The sequence below is a fragment of the Bicyclus anynana genome, chromosome 16 (genome assembly GCF_947172395.1).
Source record: "Bicyclus anynana chromosome 16, ilBicAnyn1.1, whole genome shotgun sequence".
In the NCBI taxonomy this organism is placed as follows: Eukaryota; Metazoa; Arthropoda; class Insecta; order Lepidoptera; family Nymphalidae; genus Bicyclus; species Bicyclus anynana.
Genome location: NC_069098.1, coordinates 4,158,404 through 4,185,393, shown reverse-complemented (window position 1 = coordinate 4,185,393; position 26,990 = coordinate 4,158,404). Strand labels below are relative to the sequence as shown.

The window sequence follows — 26,990 nt, the reverse complement described above, 5'->3', positions numbered from 1 at the left end:
TGCAGCATTATAATTATTAAAAAAAAGACCTAATGTTACTTCGATGTATCAGGAATCATTGTAGGTACAGACATGCTATTAAGGAGTTAACAAAGAACAGTAATGGCGTAAACAATTAAAAAAACATAATTAATGAAACAAAAAGGGATCTAATCTAATAAAGTCGACAAAACTTACGCCATAGTCATATCCACCGAACATCTGGACAGATAAATTTCATAACTTTAGTAACCATTTAAAAAAACAGACAACCAAATGCCCCTTATTTATTCAATACATAAATGCAGCAATTACTTTATACAGGATGCTGGGGATTATTTCCCATAGAGAGAGACGAATATCTTAGCATTCCATGGATTCATCGTGCAGGTGCCGGGTCCATCGCGTGGTAGAGAGAAAAACTCCGAGCAAAGTCCTGAACTTGTGACTACTGGGGTTATATTTTTTAAAGTAAATTAAAAATTTGCATATAACATGTTTTCTAAAATGAATATTTTCGGAGTAAATAATAATTCTTTTGTAATCAGATCTTAATTCTGTGTCTCTTAAAAGCATCCTTATAATTATGACGTAATCAAATTTTAAATTTTTAAAATGCAAGGATAGATTAAGGCTTGTTACATGGATAGTCGAAATTATTTTAATTTACTTTGTATGAAACCATGAAAGTTTTTTTTTTAGTTAAAAAAATATTAATTATGCAGTTCGGTTTCTATAAGTCGACTCGTCAACACCCTGAAGTTATGGAAAATACTCCCCAGTACCCTGTATAACTATTTGGAATTAAAAATGTACGTTTTTTAATGGCATCGTCTAATTCAGTTGTCTTCGAAGACTAAGGGTACCGTTTCACTGAACATAATTACAAACAATATGATTACAAGTGCCAAATACATTAACTTTTATGTAAAAATTATACAAGGTACAGTAACAACACTTAAAGGACTCTTAAATGAGCGACAACACATTCCAGCATAAAGTGATTACTTTAAAAAAGATTTATTTCACTGGAAGTATTTTACAACCAAAGCCTTTATTTTAATAAAGGCATTGGGCAAGGAAAAATTAGACATGTCTAATTAATTAATGGTGGCTATTTAAAGAAGGAGTTCATCATAAAGAGACCCTCCTTCTCCATGAAGTCAGACAACATTTGGCCCGTCTGGTTCCGTTGCCCATAACCAAATTGTCCCACTCTTAATTCTGAACCGCTCCTCACACCCAGCTTTGCATTGAAATCCCCCATCACAATATTGTAGTAGGAGTGCGAGGTATGTATGGCTTTTGATATATCCTCATACAATAACTCTACCTCCTCGTCTGTCTGAGTCGAGGTCGGCGCGTAAACATGTATAATCTTCAACGAATACCGTTTGGTAATTCGGAAAATTCTATTTTTAGCATCTGTCAGTCTTGTTATTATACAGCCGCCCTAGCCAAGTGGCAGGTCGATTCTCTTTCTACGATCGCTAACGCTTCGATAACTAGAAAGAAGTATGGGAATGACATTTGCTATCGACAGGTCACGTGATCACGATCTGTCATTCCCAGAGAGGGCAGTTTAGTGTTTACGGGTTTACGTGACGTCATGACACATATAAAATATAGACCATCACAGCTGATAGCGTTTTGGCTGGTATTGACAAAAAATATGATTTTTTTTTTCAAACGATAATGAACAATTGAAAAACCCTTTTTAAAAAAAGTGTCAACTAGCCTATTAGGAAACTTCTTTGCGCAACTTACCGCTGGATTTGATTGGTAAATCAACGGCAGCATGCTTCGGATTTGATCGTCGTTGATGTTGGGCATGTCTTTGCGTAGCATGGCTGCTAGCGCCGCGTACGCTAGTTGTTGCTGCTGTGCTAGGAGACCCGGCACTATGGACAAAGGATTAGCATATTATAGGACTGTTCAATAGGGTAGTTGACTCATATTAATCTATACTAATATTATAAAGAGGTAAAGTTTGTAAGTTTGTCACATTTTTTAAATGGGGTAATCTTCGGAACTACTGGTCCGATTTCAAAAATTCTTTCACCAGTAGAAAGCTACATTATCGGGGACTGCTATATTTTATATTAGTATGATATGTATTCGCTGAGTTAACACAGTTTTTGTCATACAACCGAAATTTTAACCGAAAATCCTCTGAAGCAGACTTATTCGCATGCGCTGCCTTAACCATTGTGTAAAATTGAAAATAATGTATGGAGGCTTTATGTATCTTTAAAAGTTCTACAAAAAAGTCCGTGACACCATATATCTATCTTCTATATATTAGCATTATTATTTAAGGTTTAGTGTTTACGCGACGTCATGAAACAGTAAAAATTGTGTTTTAGCTCGTATTAAAAAAAAAATTAAAAATTAAATGAATTAATTAAGTACCTTAGTGTTTATGTCTTAAAAATGTGATAATTTTATTTCAATCTAGTAGAACAAAAATAAACAATTTTAGACCCCATAAAAAGTGTCAACTAGCCTATTACTCATTTCAGTTTTGTTACATCGATCACAGAAATTCTAATAGCTACTAAGTACAAAAAGAAAATCAATAGACAAAGTAGATATTGAACTATCTATCTATCTTCCCCGTAATATACAGGAAGAAGTTTTTTGGAGTGCACAAATTTTTATACTTTGTACATTAATGAAATTTAACGTATTTTTTACTCAAAAATACTAAAAATATTGCTTAGCACCCTAAATGTCAATTTAGGGTGACATGTACAGCTATAAGGTCAACGGTCGCCGAGCGTGTTGCGGCCGTGTGTTTGTGTCAGTGGCGTTTGAAAAAAATGTGTCCATTATTTTAAATTTTTTGACTCAAAAAAAAAAAAAAAAAAATACATTTCATAAGTACAAACGTTACTGAAAATATATTCTGTTAACGATACAGAAATACTAAGAGAAATTTGCGCACTACAAAAAGTATCGCTCTGTATATGTATAAATGAAACATACTCATGCCGTTGTGCATGTAGGCGTTGAAGGGCACGGGCGGCGGGCGCGTCTTCTCGTTCTCGAAGTCCTCCCACGCGGCCTTGCGCTCCTCCTCCGTCAGCGTCTCCTCCTCCTTGTTCTCCAGCAGCGAGTCGTGCTCGTGGTACTTGTAGATCTGCGACAGAACATGGTACAGTGTGGAGCGTAGCGCCTGGGCAGGCTTGCACATCTGCGACAGAACAGTTACAGTGTGGAGTGTAGCGCGCCTACTCATGCACTCGTGTGCGCTCACCACTCACCACTCACCACTCACCTGCGCCTCGTACTCCTTCAGCATCTCGGCGAACAGCCTGTCCTTGGGCAGGGGCGGCAGCTCGCGCGGCGTGGGCGGCTGCGGCTCGAACTTGTACAGCTCGGCGAGGTCGTTCTCGGCGTAGTGCCGGTCTATTTGCTGCTCGTCGATCACGCGCTTCGATATGGCCTGCTTCGTCACTTGGCGCTCGTAGATCTTCTCTTCCATCGTCCCCATCGCCAGGAACCTGTAGATGTAGCACGGCTTCTTCTGGCCGAACCGGTACACGCGGAAGATGCTCTGCACGTCGTGCGACGGGTTCCACGACACGTCGAAGATGATCACGCGGTTGGCCGCCACCAGGTTGATGCCCAGCCCGCCCGCGCGAGTCGATATTAGGAATAATCTGAACACAAACATATACAAATCATCACATAATTTAATTACTATCATATCCTTCAAACCACTCAGTAGGTAGGACATACGAGGCACGTCCAGAAAGTGAGTGTAAAAATACTTAGTTACACTTGTACATATGTAAGTTATTTTTCGACATTTTCGACATCCCTCTCGATTCAAGTGGTGAGCCGTGGAATCAATTTTTTGATATCTGCCTCGAAAAAGTATCCCGCCAACTCTTTCGCCCACTTCGCCACCTCTCCCTAACTCCTCGCCCGTTTAAAACCTTGTTCCCACTCATGTGCAAGGTGCACATGAGTGGGAACAAGGTTTTAAGGGAAGTAAAGACAACCCAAGTTTCGTCTCCAGTAATAATAGAGTAATAAAATCAACGCCTTCGAATTCGAACGTTCCAAAAACTAATGATTTTAAACTTATTTCGTGGTTGTTCATTATGAATGTTATTTAAACGGGTACATACCACGATAAAACGACGAGATTTTTATTGTCGATATTTCGACCCAGTTGCATGGATCGTGGTCACGACGGGACTGAAGTTGCGAGATGAGAAGTGAAGTCAGCTGTTAGGGGCAAAATCGATCTACCCTCTTTCTTGTTCTTTTTCTTTTTTCAACGACCTCGCGTTTTTGGCTGTTTAGGCAAACCACACTCACGACATCGCTTTTGTTATTATGCGTGTCGCGGCGCCCTCTTGGTTTGCACAATTCTACCACCGGGTTCCACTCGCTGGCTAGTTTGAAGCCATCTTCCCGATTGAAATTTTTGTATTTTCGAATTTCAATGGCTTCTCGAACTACTCGGGGTATATAGTGGCGGTCCGTGGAAATAATGTGTGGATTATGGATCTCAATCCAATGTTTAGTTCCCGGTTGTAGAATGTGATCAGCTATCGCAGACTTTTGCGGGTCGTTGTTTTTTATCGCTCGTATATGTTCTGTTACACGGGTTGCTATGGGCCTCTTCGTTTGTCCAATATAAGAGCTACCACAGCTGCAGTCGATTTTATACACACCCGGACACTGGTATGGCAAACGATCCTTTGGAGAACGCATCATGTGGGCGATCTTTTGTAAAGGAGTAAACACAGTCTTTATGTTGTATTTTTTCCTTAGGAACGATCCAATTTTATCAGTTACCCCTTTAACAAAAGGTAAGTAGGCCATTCTTCTTTCGACTTCCAAAGGTCGTTCTCTCCGTTGATGTGAACTATTTTTTAATACAAGGGGCTTATGACCATTTCGACGTAACACCTTGCTTATATGTTCCAGCTCAGCCTGGATGTGAACGTCATCACACAGGTCCTGAGCGCGATTGAAGAGGGTGGTAGCCACTGACGCAAGGTGTCGTGGATGGTGATGCGAAGAGCCATGTAAATATCTGTCCGTGTGTGTCTGCTTCCGGTAAACAGTGTGACTAAAACTACCATCTAGTCGGACCTTGACTAGGACATCCAAGAATGGAAGCGACCGATCTTTTTCCATTTCGTATGTGAAGGTCATTTTCCGGTGAATACCATTCAAAAGTGCCAGATATTGTTGCACCTCTTTTTCACCGCCCTGCATGACAGCAAAAACGTCATCCACGTACCTTTTCCAAAACCTAACTTGTATGGGTATAGATGAGGTGGCGAGCTCTTCAAAATACTCCATCCATAAGTTGGCAACTACTGGGGCAACTGGGCTACCCATTGCCACCCCATCAATCTGAAGGTAGTATTCACCTTTATAAAGGAAAAAGCTAGATTCCAAACAATGCCCTGTTAAGGTGACATACTCCTCCGGGATGTTGTTTTCTTGTAACTTTATTTTAAGTACCTCCATAAAGTCGTGAATTGGTACGTTGGTAAATAGGGATTCGACATCAAAGCTTATCATGCACTCATGCCCTTCAATGTTAGTGTCTTGTAATAAACGTACAAAATGGCGGGAGTCTTTGACGTAAGATGACGTGTGGCCCACTAGTGGTTGTAGAACACTTGAGACATGCTTCGCCAATTCATAAGTAGGTGAATCTATTTGACTCACTATAGGGCGAAGAGGAACATCACACTTATGAATTTTTGGCAGGCCGTATAATTTAGGTGGTTGTATATTTCGAGGTCTCAAAAGGTTATTACTTACATCATCTCCGATAACATTACGATAATCCCTGATCAGCTTGGTAGTTTTTCTAGTCACTCGCGCAGTTGGGTTATAATTTACCTTCTTATAAGTTGTGGTGTCCTTTAATAAGTCGTCTATCTTTTTCTCATAGTCTGAGACGTTTAATAAGACAGTTGCATTCCCCTTGTCTGCTTTTAAAACTAAAACATCATTATCATGACGTAATGTCAAAATGGCCGCCCGTTCCTGAGACGAGATATTCTGCCTGGGGGGTTTGGATTTCCGGAGCATTACCGCAACGTCCTGTCTTAGTATTTCGGCGTCTCTCTGAGGCACTTTATTACGACTTATCACTTCTTCGATACCACCGATGATTTTTTCATAAGGAATTCGTGAAGGCGAGATGGCAAAATTCAACCCTTTGTCTAGGGCATTTAGAGCAGCGCTAGATAAGACTTGGTTTGAAAGGTTCACTACATTTAAATTCTGTTCGCTTTCGAAGTCCGAAATATTGATAGTAGGCTTGTGTTTTTGTAATAAACCCTTCAATTTATGTTCGTGTTTTAATTCACATAACTCAGCAGTTCGTTGAGCTTGAAGATATGTTACTCTATCAATAACATCGAAAACATCCCGATCAAACACTGCACTGCATTCCAAATGTAACCGTAATAACTGACACTGCACTTTATCCAGAACATAACGATTAGAACGTATGAGTTGCCTTAACAACTTTTCACTCGCAGTGCGTAGAATTCGGTCGGAGTTAAATATGTCTTTACGCGGTGTTATTTTTACACAAGTCGGTATAACATTTAAGTCCCGGCACTTAGTTAAGAAAACAATAGCAGCTCGCACAACAACACACTTCCTCCGAGCGCGTTCAAGATGACGTAATTTGTTTACATATTCCGGCCCGTACCGATTATAAACTAATGATTTTAAACTTATTTCGTGGTTGTTCATTATGAATGTTATTTAAACGGGTACATACCACGATAAAACGACGAGATTTTTATTGTCGATATTTCGACCCAGTTGCATGGATCGTGGTCACGACGGGACTGAAGTTGCGAGATGAGAAGTGAAGTCAGCTGTTAGGGGCAAAATCGATCTACCCTCTTTCTTGTTCTTTTTCTTTTTTCAACGACCTCGCGTTTTTGGCTGTTTAGGCAAACCACACTCACGACATCGCTTTTGTTATTATGCGTGTCGCGGCGCCCTCTTGGTTTGCACAATTCTACCACCGGGTTCCACTCGCTGGCTAGTTTGAACAACAACAACAACAACAATATCTGGCACTTTTGAATGGTATTCACCGGAAAATGACCTTCACATACGAAATGGAAAAAGATCGGTCGCTTCCATTCTTGGATGTCCTAGTCAAGGTCCGACTAGATGGTAGTTTTAGTCACACTGTTTACCGGAAGCAGACACACACGGACAGATATTTACATGGCTCTTCGCATCACCATCCACGACACCTTGCGTCAGTGGCTACCACCCTCTTCAATCGCGCTCAGGACCTGTGTGATGACGTTCACATCCAGGCTGAGCTGGAACATATAAGCAAGGTGTTACGTCGAAATGGTCATAAGCCCCTTGTATTAAAAAATAGTTCACATCAACGGAGAGAACGACCTTTGGAAGTCGAAAGAAGAATGGCCTACTTACCTTTTGTTAAAGGGGTAACTGATAAAATTGGATCGTTCCTAAGGAAAAAATACAACATAAAGACTGTGTTTACTCCTTTACAAAAGATCGCCCACATGATGCGTTCTCCAAAGGATCGTTTGCCATACCAGTGTCCGGGTGTGTATAAAATCGACTGCAGCTGTGGTAGCTCTTATATTGGACAAACGAAGAGGCCCATAGCAACCCGTGTAACAGAACATATACGAGCGATAAAAAACAACGACCCGCAAAAGTCTGCGATAGCTGATCACATTCTACAACCGGGAACTAAACATTGGATTGAGATCCATAATCCACACATTATTTCCACGGACCGCCACTATATACCCCGAGTAGTTCGAGAAGCCATTGAAATTCGAAAATACAAAAATTTCAATCGGGAAGATGGCTTCAAACTAGCCAGCGAGTGGAACCCGGTGGTAGAATTGTGCAAACCAAGAGGGCGCCGCGACACGCATAATAACAAAAGCGATGTCGTGAGTGTGGTTTGCCTAAACAGCCAAAAACGCGAGGTCGTTGAAAAAAGAAAAAGAACAAGAAAGAGGGTAGATCGATTTTGCCCCTAACAGCTGACTTCACTTCTCATCTCGCAACTTCAGTCCCGTCGTGACCACGATCCATGCAACTGGGTCGAAATATCGACAATAAAAATCTCGTCGTTTTATCGTGGTATGTACCCGTTTAAATAACGTTCCAAAAACTCTTTGGTGCTCTGCACTCGATTCAACTTGTACTGTTCTGTCAGCTGTTTTGGGACCCACCTCGCAGACAATTTCCGATATCCGAGTTTCTGTGAATGTTTCGTGTATCAGGGATCTGGAGATTTGCGGAAACATCGCAGAAAGTTCATCTAACGTCAATCTGCGATCGTCACAGACCGCAATCTCGATCGACAAGTTCATCACAATTGAAGGTCTTCCGCTTCTCTGATCGTCATGCACGGAAGTACGGCTATTTTTAAACTCGTGACACCACTTGTACACACTCGTACGATTCATAGCTGTATTACCGTAAACAGTTTTTACCTCACTATAAATTTCAACCGGAGCGAGGTAGCGAATGACGACGCGAATTTTACTTGACGGGAGATACGATCGACATTTTTCGCGAGATTCACGGATCGGTCTCGTTTTGAAGGGGAGGGGTCAGGCTACGCGGAAGTGTTGCTAATACGTCAAAAGAGTATTCCCTTCAGCTGTGAGAGTACCAGTACACTTACTTTCTGGACGTGCCTTGTAGGTGCAATGTTAGTTTTCGCTTTTTAGCTGCTGATTGTAAGGAATGTTATTTATTAAAAAAAAAGTCAACAAACCTAGCCCGAGGATTATCTTCTCTATTAAAATTTTTGCACCAAATGGATCTGTTTTCACATGATGTTGAACCGTCCAATCTGAAGTAGTCCACTCCTGGTGACCATGAACCTAATGGAAACAATAAATTGTAATTAACAAGATTTTATGAAGTTTATCATTTTATCTTCACAGCATATATACCCAAACAAACTAATATTTCTTTCCAAGTGTCCGAAATAACTGAGGACGGTATGTTATGGTTGAGATACTTGTTTTAAATTAAAGCTGTGAGAGAAGACATTTGTGCGTTTGGCCTGTCTTTCTGGCATGAATAATCAACATCCCTACAAAATGAAGGAAGATCTGAAAAATAAGTGCATGGACAAGGCATATTTGGTTCCAAAAAATATTGTGGTAAGAAATGGCCACGAGGTAGATCTTCAATCTGATAGTCGTATCTTCTCCAGGAAACAGGAGCCCGAACCTTTTACAGTGCTGTCTAAATGATTGTGTATCGAAAGATGACTCTCCAAGGTAACGATCCTCAGTCATGAGGGACCGATTAGAGAGAGACACAAACCAATGTATCTCTTGCAGCCAGCAGGTCGAATTGGCCAGCTAATTGGCCGCCTGGGCCGTTCATTAAAAACTAGCATACAATAATTAAATGTGTAGGCTGAGCCTGAGAGTGATTTGAACCATCTTACGATGAATCATTAACATTTAACAACCTAGCTTATAGTCACATCACAATACCTCTCGTTGTATTTTCACCAATTTGCTAAGTTTTATTGCATAAAGTAGAATGCATTTTATTCAATTTCTGTAAAGGTGCACAAGTGAAGGAGATTGAAAAGTGTTTTAAGTTATTAATTAGATTTTCTTGGTGCACTCAAAGTGTTCTACGCACCAACATGTCGATTTAACTTCTCGTCGACTCGCCCCTCCTGTGTCGCTTCGTCCACTTTGCCCAGGAAATGTTCTATTAAATCTAATGAGTATAGGGACTGTGAGAACACCAACCTGTAATGAAAATTTAAAAATTATGCCTTTTCTTAAGTATGATAGACATACTTTTGCGGACTTTCTTTCAGAACTTTTAAAGGGGCACAAATTCAGCAATACTTAACCGTTAACGCAATAAAACTGAAAACCATATAAAAGCAGTGAGAACAATACACATTCTAATACTATATTAGTGTGGAGATTTAATGTCGAACAATTTAATAATCGTATAGGTCAACTAGTCGTGAAGATACGAGCAAAGGCATCAGTTGTATAGCCCATATCGCACGCTATATCCGCTCAGTTTTTCTGCACTAAGAAAGAAAGAAAGAAAATAAATTTATTCAGATTTAAAAGTTACAAACAGTATCCTACCCTAAAGACAGCATGTCTGTCTATAACCCTTAAAAAGAAAGGGTGTACAGCTCAGCATATGCCATGTACTATATACAAGCATAATACACGGCGTTGATTTCAGCTGAGACCCGTGTGACGCCACAGCTAACATAAAAAAAAATGTGAACAAATTCAAGTGAATAAACCAGTTTGCCAACAGATCAGACAGATTAGAGTACTCTCAAAGAAGAGAAACCTTATCTCCATACAAACTCGGGCCCACACAATTCAAACGATACAAAGCTGAAAACGGCCATAAATTAGCACATAAGGAAATCTCATGAGGCCAATTTTGGCCATTTTTTACCATACCATTGATCATAGGAGATCATAAAAAGTCCATGTCGGCTAAATTAACTACTTGTTAGGTGACTAAAAAAACTACTCGTTAGATGGTGTTATGCAAAGGTCAATAACTGGATCAGATCTGTTTGACATTAATGTACAAAATGTATCAACATTTTGTCAAAATCTCTAGAAAAACTGTCAGTTTGACAAATATAATGCATAGAATGAATTAACTATCCGACATTGGCAAAGTAAATTGTGCTGTCTTGGCATAACCAAAAGCCATTAAATTAAAGAAGAAGAGCACAGCAGCAAGCAATAAAATCAAAAATTGAATTGAATTGAAGAAGAAGAATTAGCTCTCAAACGTATCCATAACATTGACGTTTAAATTCAAAGTCATGTGAAGACAGCTGACAACCAATACCAATCAGTGAAATATGCATTTGTATCAGTATGAAAATAATGAAATTATTTACTTTCGCTGTTGGCCAATATTATTTCGTCTAAGATTTATATGGATTAATCTAGCAAAAAACACAAGATTTTTTAGTACATTTTTCATTTCTGTATCGTTCTGAAGAGGGGTGCCCAATTACAGACTTCTCCTTTGTGGTTACATTCGGTTGATATAAGTCACCGTTGTGGATACTCACAGTTTATCGCCAATAGCTTCGCACTGGCGCAGTATGTCGAACAGCAGCACCAGTTTGTGCGAATGTCGCAAGTCGTCCAACTCGTCCTCACTGACGAGCGACATCCACCATTCAGTCGGGTTCTCCACCTTGGGTTGACCGTCGTTCTCTACCGCCATCACGTCTTCTTCTGCTTCAACTAAAACATAAATAATCCTTTTTTTTTTAATTGAGCAAGAATACAATATGGAACTCAAGAAAACTCATCCTAATAACTATACAAATCATGCCCACGTGGATGATTACTTCAATAACACCATGTAAATTAATAGGGTACTTGCCTCCTTTTTAAATAGTGTTAAACTTAATTATTTGAAGTACGAGTATACCATTATCGACCCATATTCGACTCACTGAGTTCGAGTCTCCTCTCAGTCTCAGGGGTTAATAGTCCACCAAGCTGACCCATTGCGGATTGGCAGATTTCACACACGCAGAGAATTAAGAAAATTATCTGGTATGCAGGTTTCCTCACAATGTTTTCCTTCACCGTTTGAGACACATGATATTTAATTTCTTAAAATTTCATGGATATTGAGAGGTAAAACAAAATATGTATTGAGAGTAACATTAAAGTGTTACCGGGGTTAGCTCGAGTCCCCCGTCGTGTTGATGATTTATTTTTATTCTTTTTGGATGCTTTCTTTTTCTTGCTCTTCTTCCGACTGTCGTCACTCATGTCTGATAAACTATCTGATGACTCCTCCGTTGAAGATTCCTGAGGACATTGGATAAAAAAATTGGGCATAATCACACTAATATTATATAGGCAAAAGTTTGTGTGTAAGTGTGTATGTTTGGATGGAAATAGATTTTACTCTGGATTAACATATAGGCTTTTTTAATTTCGGAAATATCCAAGGTTTCCGCGGGATTTGTGAAAAACTGAAATCCACGCGAACGAAGTCGCGGGCGTCCGCTAGTATATGAATATATATGCAACATATATACATAATTAAGTGTCGTCATTTCGGAGCTTAGGTTAACTTCGTTTACACTTACATCAGGTGTGGAATCATCGTCAATGAAATCAGCCAATGAGCCCTCTGAATCCTCCTCTTCTCTTTCTCTCTGAAAAAATTAAACATTGACATTGAAGCAAATTAAAACCAATCTGACAAAAATGTTTTGCCCAGAAACCCTATAATATGGGTATCTAATGAAAGAATATGATGGGTATCAAATCACACCCCCCAAATGGTTATTTTAAAAAAAATATTCAAAAAATAAAACAGATTTGTCATTTTTTTTAAGGTGTGAACTTTATTTACCTTTTTCTGTTGCATGATCTCGTATCTCTCAGAGTTGTATTTGAGAACAAGCGGATGTGTCCATATCCTCTGTAATGACTGGAAGTCTGGGAAAAGGAATCCGGACGATTTGCCAGCCAGCGGCCTGTTGAATAATAATATGATGTTTAATAGAGAATGTATAATGTAAAAAGTAAATGTAATATAAAAAAATATAATATATATGAGAATGTAGATTATTTGTTCGGTTGGCAAAGTCTGCGATAATTATTATGATAATATTCGAATCAGGTTTTCGTGTAATTAATTGGGTTTTAATTATTTACATGTAAAGCTTAGAACCTGCTTTGAGGCTACGGATTCTCCATTATCAGAAGTAGTATTTTATCTGCTTCCCCCAACATATATTTTTACATTTTCAATATATTTCTGACTATGATGTAAGATGAAAGTAAAAGTGTAGACAAATCGACCAATAGCTATGAACATCGCTTTCTCTTTCGTTGCGTTGGGATGAAAAAAAGAGATATGTCCGGTTCAGCCGCAATAGGCTAGTTACACTTTTTAAGAGGGTCTTAAATTGTTCATTAGCGTTTCTACTAAATTGAAAAAAATATATATTATTTGAGACATAAAAACATTTATCTTAACTTATCTTTAACTTTTATTAATTAATATCAATATATTTCATACCCTTATTCCATGTACTATACGAAATTATTATTGTTTATATTAAATTTGATACGAGTCAACTACCCTATTGTTTGATTTGTCATCGCACGATATGTCTTGGGCCGCATGTTAGGTCAACTGACTTAAAATGATCAATACGAACCTTCTAGAATAGTTATCCAAGTAGTGTTGGTATAGTTTGATCTGCACTTCTGTGAGGGTGATGAAGAGGACGAACTCCAGTTTCGGAGGCAGGAAGGGCGCCAGCACCCCGTAGTCCCGCCTCTGTATAAAATTAATACATAATATAAATAATTTTTTTAATAGTTTATAGTTAGCATCATAAATCCCAACCCATATTGGCTCATTGGTGAGTATGATTCTCCTTTCAGAATAAAAGGGATAAGGTTAATAGTCCACCACATTGGACCAATGTGGATTAGCAGACTTCACACAAACAAAGAATCAAGAAAATTCTCAGGTATGTAGGCTTCCTAACGATGTTGTTTCTTAAATTGTTTTTAGACTTATAAAGATTTTGGCGCAATAGGCTACTTGCCTCTTTTGTAAACAGCGTTTAAACTGAATTATGGAAGTATTTTAAGCTATATTTTATTTTGTCCCGTCAATAATAACCAGTAAAAAAAGAATATAAATGAAAAAATATCTACGTAAAATTTTTGCCGCCGAAACACATCACATTAGCAAGTGACGTCATACATAGAGATAACAACGTGATAAGCGTTTGCAGTGATGTGATATATCACGTCACCGCAAACGCCAATCACAAACCGATGCCTAGTAGCGAATGACGTCACAGCTTATGATTGGCGTTTGCGGTGACGTGATAAAACTACAATTTTGTTTTATAAAAATATTACAATTAGGAGATTTTCACAAATAAAAATGTTATGAATCTCTTATTCTCTTTTCTTAGTTTTATACAGCAGGCGAGGAGTAGTTGAAATCCCTCTGAATCGAAGGCAGAGGTCATATCCATTCTGCTCAAGCAATATAGCTCAACAAATTGTAAAACTGAAGTGTCAATGGGTTAGGCACATAGCTCGAAGAGTCAATGGACTTTGGGGTCCCATTGTGCTGGAATGGTCATGTGACAGCATTGAACATCTATCCACAGAAAATATGATGATGAATGATGACTGACCTGCACAGAGCCGTCGAGCATTTTATGCAACACGTGGGAGCGCCTCTTCATGATGCGAATGTCGTGCTCCGTGGAGTCAGTGTACTGTCCGTTGGTGATGGGGTTCACGAAGCGGTTCAGGTACTCGTTGTATTTGCCCAGCAGGTTCGGCTTCACGAACTGCACCATGCAGTAATCTACAGAGGAGAAACAGTTTGTATTAGTCAGTAGAAGATCACTAGCTGTGTACTGTACACCAACAAATGTCTTACACTCCTTGAGGTTGTTCTGCAGCGGCGTGCCGGTGAGCACGATGCGGCGCAGAGTCTTCACTCTGTTCATGGCCTGCGACAGGCTGGTCTTCTCGTTCTTCAGCAGGTGGCCCTCGTCGCACACCACCAAGTCGGGGCCTGCAATACGAATACTCAATCGTCATTACATCACACCCCCATTAATCATCACTAACATTTGATGACTAGCGGACGCCCTCAGCTTCGTCCGAGGGGTCAATGTAAACTTTCAAGCCCTATTTCACCACTTTAGTGGTGGAATTTAAAAAAATTTTGAATCACATTATATTTTGTATTTTTTTTATTTGATTCGATTCAATTTATGAACAAACTTTTAAAACTATTCTCTAAAAATGAAGGACTTTCTATACAAACTTTCAACCTCTACTTCACCCCCTTTTTATTTTATTTTCGCATTAAAAAGTATCCTATAACCCTTTCCGTATTATAGTTTTAGACCGTGCCAAGTTTCATTTGAATTCATTCAGTAGTTTCAGCGTGATGCTTGACTAAGAAAATCACGGACGGACAGACAGACAGACAAAAAAATCGAAAAAAAAATAGTTTTGGCTTCAGTATCAATTATATAATGACTTCTAACACAAATTTTCAAAGTATCTTCAATGAAAAATTCAGAATTTTAACTACTTTTTTATTGTAAGTATAGATGATCATTACAAAATTGAAAATCATTATCCTACGCTTGCGTACGGCATTGGAAGCAGTGGTATGTGTAGATTTAAGCATGTCCTATAGAATAGATGATAACTGTACCCAATGCCACTCCAACAAGATTTGGTCAGCGGTGGTCGCGAAACATCTCTCATCATAACCTAGCAAGCATCAGATAATAAGGTGTTGCTGACTGTACCTGGGTCCACGAGGCTCTCCTGGAAACTTTCAACATCTTCTTTTTAAACTTCTTGACGTTGTCGGCCGACAGGTTGCGAAACATCTCGTAACCTAGCAAGCATCAGGTGATAAGGTGTTGCTGACTGTACCTGGGTCCACAAGGCTCTCCTGGAAGCTCTTCAGCATCTTCTTCTTGAACTTCTTGACGTTGTCGGCCGACAGGCTGCGAAACATCTCGTAACCTAGCAAGCATCAGATAATAAAGTGTTGCTGACTGTACCTGGGTCCACAAGACTCTCCTGAAAGCTTTTCAGCATCTTGTTTTTGAACTTCTTGACGTTATCGGCCGACAGGCTGCGAAACATCTCGTAACCTAGCTAGCATCAGATAATAAGGAGTTGCTGACTGTACCTGGATCCACGAGGCTCTCCTGGAAACTTTTCAACATCTTCTTCTTAAATTTCTTGACGTTGTCGGCCGACAGGTTGCGAAACATCTCGTACCCCAGCACGCACACGCCGCCGTTGCTAAACCACTGCTGCAGTTGCCAGGCGCGCTCAGAGTTCTGTTTATACCTGCGAAAAAGAAATACGAGTACTTGTATTATTGCAAAAAAAAAATCAGATATCTAAGCAAATGTTTTGTTAAAGTTTAATTAATTTAAAATGAAAAAAAAAACTACTTTTTCAAATAGATGTTCATTGAGTTCATCAACATCTCGAGATTGTGTTTATTTGCCAGTTTTCACATTTTGACCAGATTGTCGGAAAAGGATGATTTTTTTTTAAACTTTATACCGCTTATTTTCTACACAGTTGTGTTTTTTATATAGAGATAGTAAAGCAATTTTGTAAAAGGAAGAGGGTATCTGCGATCATTACTTTCGGAGCTACAGGGATTTAAAGGGTCAGATTTGCGGCACTGCCGCGCATCCCTGAAAACGCCCTATACAAAATGGTACGAACTAATGACGTCGTAGGTAATGTAATGATCGTTAGATTTGTATGGGCGTTCAAACAAAATTACTAATATCTTTGTTATTTGTGCGTTTATGTTTATGGTTCATTTCTTAAACAAATTACACATTTAATGTAAGGAAGCTAAAACTGTATGAATTTTCATCACAATAAAAGATTTTTAATAGATTTTGAAATTTTATAATCTCATTTATTTTGCAAATATTCAGACAATCTTTGCTTTTTATGTATAAATTAGTTAACATTGACCCTGAATGTATCATAAAAATCAATATATTCAAACCTAGTCATCATCCCCATTCTTATTACAGGGTTATTTTATTTGATTGGAAGATGTTTATAAACTGATTTAAACTGTCCATAGATATAAAAATTTTATTGTGATATCTCACACTTGTATTGTTGAGAACAAATGACAAGGATAACCAAACATTTTTGTGTGGAAGTCTCACTTTGATTTTGAGATAGAAGAACCAACTCTAAAAGAACTCATTGATCCAGTTGAGCTGTTGATAAAAAAACAACAATCCATTGCATATACTACTATAGACCTGTAGAGGCTAACTCACCTGGACAGCTCGTAGATGTCAACTTCGAAGTCTGAGATGGCATGTTTGAGCCAGATCTTGAACTCGTTGACCCAGTTGAGCACAGTTGACAAAGGGCACACAACCAACACCCTGTTCACACGCGTTAAGTCACTGTGGATCAGCAGGGTGTGAGTTAGTGACACCACCTGAAATATAATAAATTTTATTGACATTGATATTGTTACAACTATTAAATAATTTAATAATTGCTGATAAAAAACATCAAAATGTATATTATACATATGTCTTTTTTGTAACTAATAACTAACCACAACCAATGCCTCCAGAACAGTCCAGTTGGCTTATTCACTATTTCGGCCTTTATTATCAACTTTGACAGATAACAAAATGTCATCTGCCTACTGTAAGATATCCAATAATATTAGTTACATAGAATCTCAGTTGCGTAAAATATGCCAACTAGCTAAAGACAAAGATAGTGAATATAATCTTATATTGACCCCACTGCAGGATATCAAGTACTCTTTGAAAAGAATCCTTTATCGTTTTTTGATTTTCATCAATATAAAATCTTTTAAACAGAATAATTTAACCGATTTCAAAGATATTACGCTAAAAAGAGAAAAATAATATCCTACCTAATAATAATTGATCAATAGAAAGGACATATTCTTTCTATTGATCAATTTGAAGAGGGTGCTATGCCAAACAGGCGTTTAAAGCGTTTATTTTTTCGACACCAAACCAATTTTCGTGAAAATTAAATAGGACCAATAACAAAAAACGGATTTGCAAAAACAGGTGTAAAATTTTGAGAACCCTCTCTCTTTTAATAAAGTCGGTTAAAAATGCACATTATGGCCACAAGAATAATATTAATAAGAACGAACGCAATAGTAAATTAAGTGTAGATAATAGGCTTCTTATCATTAAAGATAAGAAGCTTATAAGTGGTGTTCCGTAGTTTGTCACTAATAATGAAATACACCATCACTTAAAGGTTGATACCAGGAGATATCAGGAGAGAATAGAGAAGCACCCTAATGATCTAGCTGTAGCACTTAAAACAATATAAGAGGTTAAAAAAAATATATATGTAAAAAAAGAAGAAAAAAGAAATTAGGGAGTAGATGGTTTGCTGCCAACTACCAACAGCCTCACATCTGGTTAAAGTTGCAAAATTGATTGCAGATTAAATTTGAACAAAAACAAAAAAATAAGAATGATTATTCATTATCAAAAAGGCAAGGAATCATTTTGGTATTACAACATACCTGTAAGGTCGGCCAGGTAAGCTTCTGGAGCAAGCTCGGTTGGCTGGAGTGACTCCAGCGGGGATCAGCACCAAATGGACCTACGTACAACGGCCAGCCCCTGGTGGCCAAGTGCGGAAAAGGCCCAAGAAAGAAGAAGAGAAGAACATACCTGTAAGGTCTTCCCGAGCCCCATGCAGTGCGCGAGGATGCACCCGGAGCCCTTGTCCTTCTTTATGCGCTTCACGCTCTCGAAGCACGCGTCCCACATGAACTTTATACCGTTCGCCTGGAGCATTACAACATTGTGAGAGCCAGACAGACATACAAACAAAATTATACGTCAAAGAAAACACACAAGTATTACTACAAAATTTTACATTTCAAATATTACCTGATGCGGTTTTAACTTTTTAACAAGTCCTTTGTCAACCTCGATGAGTGGCTCCTTGGTGTCGGGATCAAAATCCAGAATTACTTTGTCCAGTACTACTTCATCTGGTTTACCCGACTCGTCGAATTGCAAGTTATTGTACTGAAATCAAAAGAATTCAATGAATTCTCAGGCCAATTAGATTGAGACCTGGCTTGCAAGATGTTACCGTTCTCTCAAAGTATATGATCAACGAACAACCAAACATGTTTATAAAAAGTGTTTCTATAGAATCATGTTCGTCATCAATCGTTGTCGTCATGTTAAGTTTTAAGTATCCGTTAACTTTGAATACAAACAAATATATACAATAGAAATGAATCAACATAATTATAAAATAATCATTGACTTTACCAATTTTTGTCGTTCAGCTATCCGAGCTATTCTTTCCTTCTCTTGGCGCGCTGCTTTCTTTGTCGCTTCTTCCAATTGGTTTTTACTCATTACCTAAAACAATTAATAAAATAATAAAACAACATACTTTTTTCTCCATAAAAAAATCATTAACAACCATTCACAGCCAATGGACGTCTGTGATTTTAAAATAATACGATACACAAACAAGCTTTCTATTAATATTATTATTGTTTATCTGTCTGTCTGTTTGTCTGGGTTTATCTTAGGACAAATTTTAATGGGACTTTTACTGGAAGATAGAGGGTTATTGAGCAACATTTTTATTCAGGAAAAATCAATGCTTTCCGCGGGATTTGTGGAAAAATCAATGGTTCCCGCGGGATTTGTGGAAAAATCAATGGTTCCCACGGAATTTGTGCAAAAAAAATATTACACGGGCGTCTACTAGTACACATTTATGAAAATATAAAACCTTCATACCTTTCGTATATTCTTCCTGCCATGTTTGTTTCTGCCTTCGTTTTCAGTTTCCGAACCGGAGCCTTCGCTATCGTCGATATTCTTTATACGACGTCGCTTCTTTTTACTATAAACAATTAATTTAGAAGTTAGTTTATGTAAATATAGTGTAAATATTTTGACTATACTGAAGCCATACTCGAGAAGTACTGTTTACTAACAAACAAATTAGAAATGAGGGTAGAAACGCATGCCATTTCATAACTTATTTATTTTAAATTATGTATTGTTGTTTTATAAAATATCATTCAAACTATATTAACTATAACTAATTGTTTTAAGCTTATTAATCAAATTTATTTTCGTAAATTTAAGAATTATATATATTTAATTATAATTAATATTAGGTGTGAAATGACTAGCGATTTATACCCTCAGTATTCCCCTTAGTATCGGAGTCCGACGATGCTACAGTAATCACTCACCCTTCATTACTCGAACAGCGCGCGGACGCGTCGCTGTCACTGATATTTTTCCTTCTCTTCGTCCTCTTGCCGATTTCAGAGCTCTCATTTTATGCGTCTTCAGACAAGTGCCTACTTGATGATACACGTCCTTGGTATCATCCGACGATGCTACAGTAATCACTTACCCTTCATTACTCGAAGAGCGCGCGGACGCGTCGCTGTCACTGTTCTTTTTCTTTCTCTTCGTCCTCTTGCCGGCTTCCGAGCTCTCGTTCTCCGAATCGTCGAAGTCGCTGAACTTGACATTCGCGGCCTTTTTGCGAGAGCCGCCCGCTTCGGAGTCCGACGATATTGTCGCGTGACCTTTGCGACGTCGCGATTTGACGCTAACATCCAATAAAAAAACGTAATTAAACATACACTTCACATGAAAATATAACTCATCAAATGGCATCCAATAGGCTCCTGTAGGAAGCAATATAAAAAATGAATAGGTATACAATTTAATCTAAGTGACAGATTAGTAAACACAGTGTAAGTAGTGTAAAAATTATAAATGCAAAATATATCAGAAAGCATGATAGGAAAACTTTGTAGGTATGCTACGCAACAGAACTTACGTTTCTTCATCACTGTATGCGTCGTCTTTGACATCCTGAAAAAAAAACTATTGTTTATTTTTAAAGTCAGAGTACTATGTAGCTATTAATTACTAAGAAATTGTACCTACTACCCCTACCCTACCCCTTCCCCTTCAATTATTTAATTATATTCTGTCATATGAATCTTCTCCTGACAATAACAAACACATCAAAAAAAATTGTAAAATCGGGTCAGCAGTTCACGTGTGATTGCGTGACCAAGGGGTATGGATTCATTTTTATAAATATAGATTATTAGGTCAACCATTGGAAACTACAACTGTATATTAACAAACATCCAAACAAATAAACATTTATTTCAGAATTATTAGAATACCTGTGAATTCTTATTCTCTCTTGAGCTGGAGGAGTCGCTTTCAACCAGTAAGTCATTGCCAATATGATCGTAACCATCATCGCCATTCAGGTCTGGAACTGCTGGCAGCTCCACTTCTGTAATAAAAAGCAATCGCACATTGTTTAGTTACTAACTCCTACCTTCCCCAACATCACTGGCTTCTAAAGAGGTTCCCTCAATGAGTGTCATCAACCTTTTAAGTAATTACACAGTCCCACAATAAACATTGCACTCTTTTTTTATTAATTACAAGTTAGCCCTTGATTACAATCTCACTTATTGGTAAGTGATGATGCAATCTAAGATGGAAGAGAGCTAACTTTGTAGGAGGATGAAAATCCACGCCCCTTTCTGTCTCTACCAGACTTTGTACCAGAACACTAAATTGCTTAAGGGTACGTCTCTGCTGCTGCTGTAGTGTTGTAACTAGCCATGGTTGAAGCCTCCCACCAGCCAGACCTGGATAAACTAAGAAAACCTCTATCACCGGCTATCCGTCTTATAAATTACCACTGCGCATACCACTGCGCCACGGAGGCTGACAAAATATTGGGCTACTAAAACTATTTGAAACTGTCCTTTCAAATAATTTGAGAATTTTCAAATAGCTGTACTGTCCACACAAAACGTGCATGTGCCTTCCCCATTATTGCCAGTCTGCTAAACAGTCTTTCTTCCTCTTTGAAACTGTCCTCAGCTTTAAAATAGTCCTAGTGTCCTCACAAAACCTGCATTCCTACCTTCCCCAACATCACTGTCTGCTAAAGAGGCTGGCTCATCGGAACTGTCATCAGCCTTCAAGAAGCCCTCCTCACTGATCTGCGGCACCTTGGGCATTTTACTTCTATTGATCGGGATTTGCGTCGAGTGCGGTCGGATGACGTGGTGCGCCGCCGCCGGGGCTTCTTGTTGAGCGTTTGTTAAGATTTTTAGCCTGCAACAGACAGTGTTATACCTGATACATCATTATCGACAACCCATATTCAGCGCACTGTTGAGCACGAGACTCCTCTCAGAATGAGAGGCATTAGGCTAATAGTTCACCAAGTTGGTTCTATGAGGATTGGTTTCTCACACATAGAGAGAAATAATAAAATTCTCAGATATGTTAGTATGGCATAGAGCAATGGGGAAGTCCAGCAACTCTAACATATCCATCCTGCAAAGGACCCAAAACTTAATTTTGAGAAGGATCTGTGGTGTACCGTGGTTCATAAAGAATGACAAAATTCACGAGCAACTAAAGGTGAAAACTGTCAATGAAGAGGTCACACAAAAATACAAAACATGACTAAGAAGTCATCCAAATGAACATATCAGAGCAGGCTTAAAAGAAAGCACATTATTTAAACCTATTAACCTATAAAAACAATGAGGGGATATTCTTACTGGGGAATATACTCGAAAAGCAAAGTTATCACAGAACACATCTGCTTACAGTTATGTTACTGATTGCAGATAAACCCAAAGAAAAAAAAAAGATATGATAGGTTTCCACACAATGTTTTTCCTTCAACATAAAAAATTGTTACAACAACTGTGAGGTGGGCATAGCATACCCAAATATACAAGTAGATTTATGTACTTTTTTCTATTATGACTGTAATGACTTTAGAGTAATACTTATTACTGTAATATATTAATTGGCACTAGAAAAATGAGGTAATATGGTAAAATTACGCAGTTCTAGTTATAAAAGTATATTTCTAACTATCAACAATATTTTGAAACTATGGTTTGTTATACAAATATATTGGAAACTACAGAACACACAAAATTAAATTATAAGTTTGTCTTACATAATTTATCTTCAACAAAACATAAATCATTCTATATATCATTCTTTACAAATTTACTTAGCTAGCTTAGCTTTTTAGGAACAGTTTTGTTCCATACATTATATTGGATTTACAGTTTTCACATGGTAGTTTACTTATTTATTTGTTGTTATTATTACTCAAAATCACTCTCTGCACCACCCCCTCCAGCTACTAAGCCAGCAGAGTTCCAGTAATCATAGAGTTTTGAAATATTTAGTGTTTTATAAATCACAGGATAAGAGATACCTGACCTCACTCAATAATATATAAATAATATATATAAATAAACTAAAACTCAGATTGAATTCTACTTATCTGCATTACTAAAAGAAAAAGCTATCATTTATTTTCATTTAACTTAATTTAGAGTAATTCTCCTAAGTGGGTAGAGAATAATGACAATTCTTGTTGTATTACACTTATATTACAATTCTTGGATTGTTTTAGCTCCTTTTGTTTGTCATGCCTTAGACTCTCTATTTCGTCATAGTATTTTATTATTAAAATACTTTTGGCATATATAAGTTGGTGACATTTTAGTTTTCAATTCAAAAGTCATTGTTTGTTGAGTCTTATTACACAAGTTATTCATTTAAAACAGCGCATGAATGCACTCAATAAGTTATGATATAGTACCTATATTATGCTGCAGTTAGTTGGGAATAAACATCTAAGCAAACCACACATTTTTTATTCAAAGCAAACCATACCAGCAAAAATCAATAATTTCTGTAATATCAGAAATAGCAATTTCTCATGTACTTATATTTTACAGCCGATGGCCTCCACTCTGTTCCTGTGATTTATTTTTACAAATCCTGTGAGAACCAAATATTTCTTTAACAAAACTCGAAGGAACCATGATTTTTTTTTAAAAAAAACCTTGTGGAAACCATGGATTTTTTGTGATAAAAAGTTCTGCTCCAAAATCCTAATAAATTTTTTGTCTGTCTGTATGGTCATTATAGAACAAAAAAGCTACTCGACGGTTAACTATTTTAGCAAAACTTGGTACAACTATTCTTCCTACTCCTGGGCAGGTTATAGTATACTCAGACACACATAAGTCACTCACGTCTGCTAGTTGTACATAAAGTTGTAAATTGACTAGTGATTTATACCCACATTTCTTAATTTGTTTGTTGGTAAACAGCACACAACGAGTAGGGCTGTGACAGTCTTGTTGGAATAATAATTTGTTACTTTCACACACACAAAGTGACAAGAAAGGCATGTCTTAGCATTCCATTGATTCAGGTTCTTCTTCTCTTCATTTCTGGTCCACACACAACACACACTCTCACACATACACACACACTTTTGGCCACAATGTTGACCATTGTGCATAGGTTCATTGATGCTGTTCCCTGTTCGAGTTGAGGGAGGTCACATGGTATATTCTTCCATTTGGTCACTTTGGAATTTCTGAGAAATTGTCTCTATATAAATGAATCAATATATTTAGTTAGTTATTTCTTCATTTACTTCTTTTTTAGTCTGTTGTCAGTAAGGCTTGTAGAAATGATCTATTTCACTTGACTTAGTCAAAGATATTCTCATCTAGTTTATTCATTTTGCATGATAAATTTATATATTCCTAAAAATACATTTGACAATGGAAATATGTAAATGTAATATTGCATGGAAATTGGCATATCTATGGTAAAAGATTTTTACAGAAGTGAAATTTCATATCAACCCACTTTCAACATTTTCAATGAACTTATTGAATGAAGAACTTGCGGCTTATTGGAATTGGATTGTTTCATGACTTCATATTTAGATTAGTTATTCAGTCAACCTATGCGAAAATGAACTTTTAAAATATCAATTCGAATATTGATATGCATTCAACACATATCGCGTCCGCCATTTCATAAGACACAATGTATTTAAACACGCAGATTTGGTGAAAATAACTAAATTAACATATAAAATCATAACTGAAAGTTCACATCACATATTGACAATATAATTTGTTGAATTTTTTGAACGAAAAAAATTCGCGGCATCAATACAATACATAGCTTCACAAAAAAATTATAGAATAAAACCATAGAGTAAAAAATGTATTTTTAATAAGGTAGGATAATGACACCACCTGTTTCATTTACCGAGACTTCACATTCACAGTTGCGATATTTTCTAATTAGGATTTGTAATAGAAGTGCTAAATTAAACTACGCAGTATCGATCTTCGGTGCACATTAATAATACAGTCTCGAAACTGAGGTAAAGTGCTGTAACATTGCTAAATCTTGTGGAAAACTAACTGTTTGGGAATGTGCGTTGCATAGATCGGAACGTCCTCTAACAAATACCTCCTAAACTCGGTTGGGTTATAGGAATAGCTATACAAATATATCGCAAAATAGCGGCAATGATATACATAGGAATAATAATATATAGCACGAGACGTGCATAATTTCTTGCAATTTTCTACTAACATAAACCTTCGACAATATTAAATCAATTTTAAAGTAAACCATGCAGATATCTTTGTTAGAAGGGTGAAACTGTACCTTTACACCAAAACAAAAAATATTGGAGGTACCTATTTTTTGTACTTACCTTTCATGTAAATGGCTGATCTAGCGTTATATGGTTTAGTTTCCAATAGATAACACTTAACTATAATCAGAACACATTATTGTACTTAAAAGTACCGAATGAACCTTAAATCATACACATTTTCCACTCCTATTCCGAAAATTCGGCGAAAAAGCAAGGTAGGTAAACTATCCAAAACAGTCGTGAAAAAGGCCCATAGACAACTAGATGTAGATGCTAGATGAAAGAGATACACACACTGTGAAAAACCGAGAATGTAATAGAATAGACAGAGAAGGCAGACAAGCGATTTCCAAAGAGATTTTCATTAATCTAAAATAATAATAAAATGAAAATGTTCGATTTAAACATGCTAATTATTTCACCACAAAATGATCATAGGACATTTAATACAACTAAACAAAAACATTTTTAGGTTTTCATGTAAGAACTTTATTTCTTACTTTATTGAGGAGCATTTAATGAAATATTTGTAATAGGCTACATGCCTCTTTTTAACCGAATTCCAAAAAAGAGGAGGTTCAACGTTCGACTGTATGTATGTTTTTTTTTATGTATGTCCAGCGATAATTCCGTCATTTAAGTACTGATTTTGAAATTTTTATGAAGAATTTTTTAAGGGTTTGATTCCAGGGTGGTCCCATTTTTTTCATGTCAGGTTCTGATGATGGTATCCTGAAGAAATTGAGGGGAACTTTCGAAAATTGTAGAGACGGCTAGTGCGTTTGTTAGTGTTTCCATGAGATATTTTAAACCACTACCATTTTATGAAGGTCTGATGATGGAGCCGAAACACAGACTATGGAACTCGTCAACGATTTACGACAGTTACCTATTGTTTGGGCTTGATTAATTTGTATTGATAAGAACTTTCCACCTACATGGGTTGTGACTGCATAAGGAGTCTGGTGATGAAGACAAAGGACAGTTAAGACAATTCCTTATTGGTTATGATACCTTTCACGTTTTTGTGGATATGCTACGTGTGGATAAAGGGGGAGTGAAATTTTGTATATGAGTATTGAAAGATTGAGATTGTAGGACTTAGGTACTTATCATAAGAAAATAACGTTTTAGCTAATTGCTTATTAATTTTTTTCACACGGAGTAGGTACTCTAACAATAAAAATAAAAATTAAAAAAAAAAATTCAAACGACTTCCAACTCAAAAATTAACTTAAACTAAAAAGCAAAAAATAACATCTTATATATGTGCTACCATCTGATCAGTTTGAAGGCGGTGCCAATCCAGTGTCGTGTTTTAATTAAAGCGGGTTTAATTAAAACATCACTGGCTTAACTATAACATTTGTAATAGGCTACTTGCCTCTTTTGTAAACAGTGTTTAAACTGAATTATGGAAGTATTATAAGCTATATTTTATTTTGTCCCGTCATAACCAGTGAAAAATTTGATATAAATGAAAAAATATCTACGTAAAATTTTTGCCGCCGAAACACAACACATTAGCAAGTGACGTCATTCATAGAGACAACAGACGACTTACTTATTACGAAATACGACACCACAAGCGCCAATCACAAACCGATGCCTTGTAGCGAATGACGTATCAGTTTATGACGTGACAAAAATACAATTTTGTTTTTTAAATATATTACAATTACTAGATTATTTTCACAAATAAAATTGTGATTAGAGTTTCTAGGCATCTAAACTGCCTATATGCAAAAAATCTTCTTAGTTTTATACAGCAGGCGAGTAGCCTATTATTATTTGATTATTAAAATAAAAAAACGAATTTCG

General features: G+C 37.2%; 1 protein-coding gene across 4 annotated transcripts in view; it reads right to left on the bottom strand.

Annotated features, from left to right (window-relative positions):
- LOC112044654 (transcriptional regulator ATRX homolog) overlaps nt 1–25,443 on the bottom strand; it is a 38,286-nt gene extending 12,843 nt beyond the window's left edge. The window contains exons 1-23 of one of the 4 annotated variants that reach the window (XM_052885988.1): nt 25,227–25,443; nt 21,576–21,769; nt 20,815–20,930; nt 20,457–20,491; nt 20,022–20,222; nt 19,391–19,496; nt 18,908–19,000; nt 18,515–18,655; nt 18,293–18,409; nt 16,886–17,052; nt 15,751–15,914; nt 14,470–14,607; nt 14,219–14,394; nt 13,217–13,338; nt 12,403–12,526; nt 12,134–12,202; nt 11,714–11,849; nt 11,093–11,270; nt 9,658–9,770; nt 8,768–8,876; nt 3,260–3,644; nt 2,968–3,121; nt 1,747–1,880 (exon numbers count right to left, since the gene is read on the bottom strand). In XM_052885988.1, coding sequence (XP_052741948.1) covers nt 1,747–1,880; nt 2,968–3,121; nt 3,260–3,644; nt 8,768–8,876; nt 9,658–9,770; nt 11,093–11,270; nt 11,714–11,849; nt 12,134–12,202; nt 12,403–12,526; nt 13,217–13,338; nt 14,219–14,394; nt 14,470–14,607; nt 15,751–15,914; nt 16,886–17,052; nt 18,293–18,409; nt 18,515–18,655; nt 18,908–19,000; nt 19,391–19,496; nt 20,022–20,222; nt 20,457–20,491; nt 20,815–20,930; nt 21,576–21,672 — 3,075 coding nt within the window. In that variant the 5' untranslated portion in view covers nt 21,673–21,769; nt 25,227–25,443. Of the gene's footprint in view, nt 1–1,746; nt 1,881–2,967; nt 3,122–3,259; nt 3,645–8,767; nt 8,877–9,657; nt 9,771–11,092; nt 11,271–11,713; nt 11,850–12,133; nt 12,203–12,402; nt 12,527–13,216; nt 13,339–14,218; nt 14,395–14,469; nt 14,608–15,750; nt 15,915–16,885; nt 17,053–18,292; nt 18,410–18,514; nt 18,656–18,907; nt 19,001–19,390; nt 19,497–20,021; nt 20,223–20,456; nt 20,492–20,814; nt 20,931–21,575; nt 21,770–23,780; nt 24,067–24,756; nt 24,879–25,226 lie in introns of those variants that run through there. The other 3 variants (XM_052885989.1, XM_052885987.1, XM_052885986.1) reach the window with 3 other exon arrangements.
- Nucleotides 25,444–26,990: the final 1,547 nt, after the last annotated feature.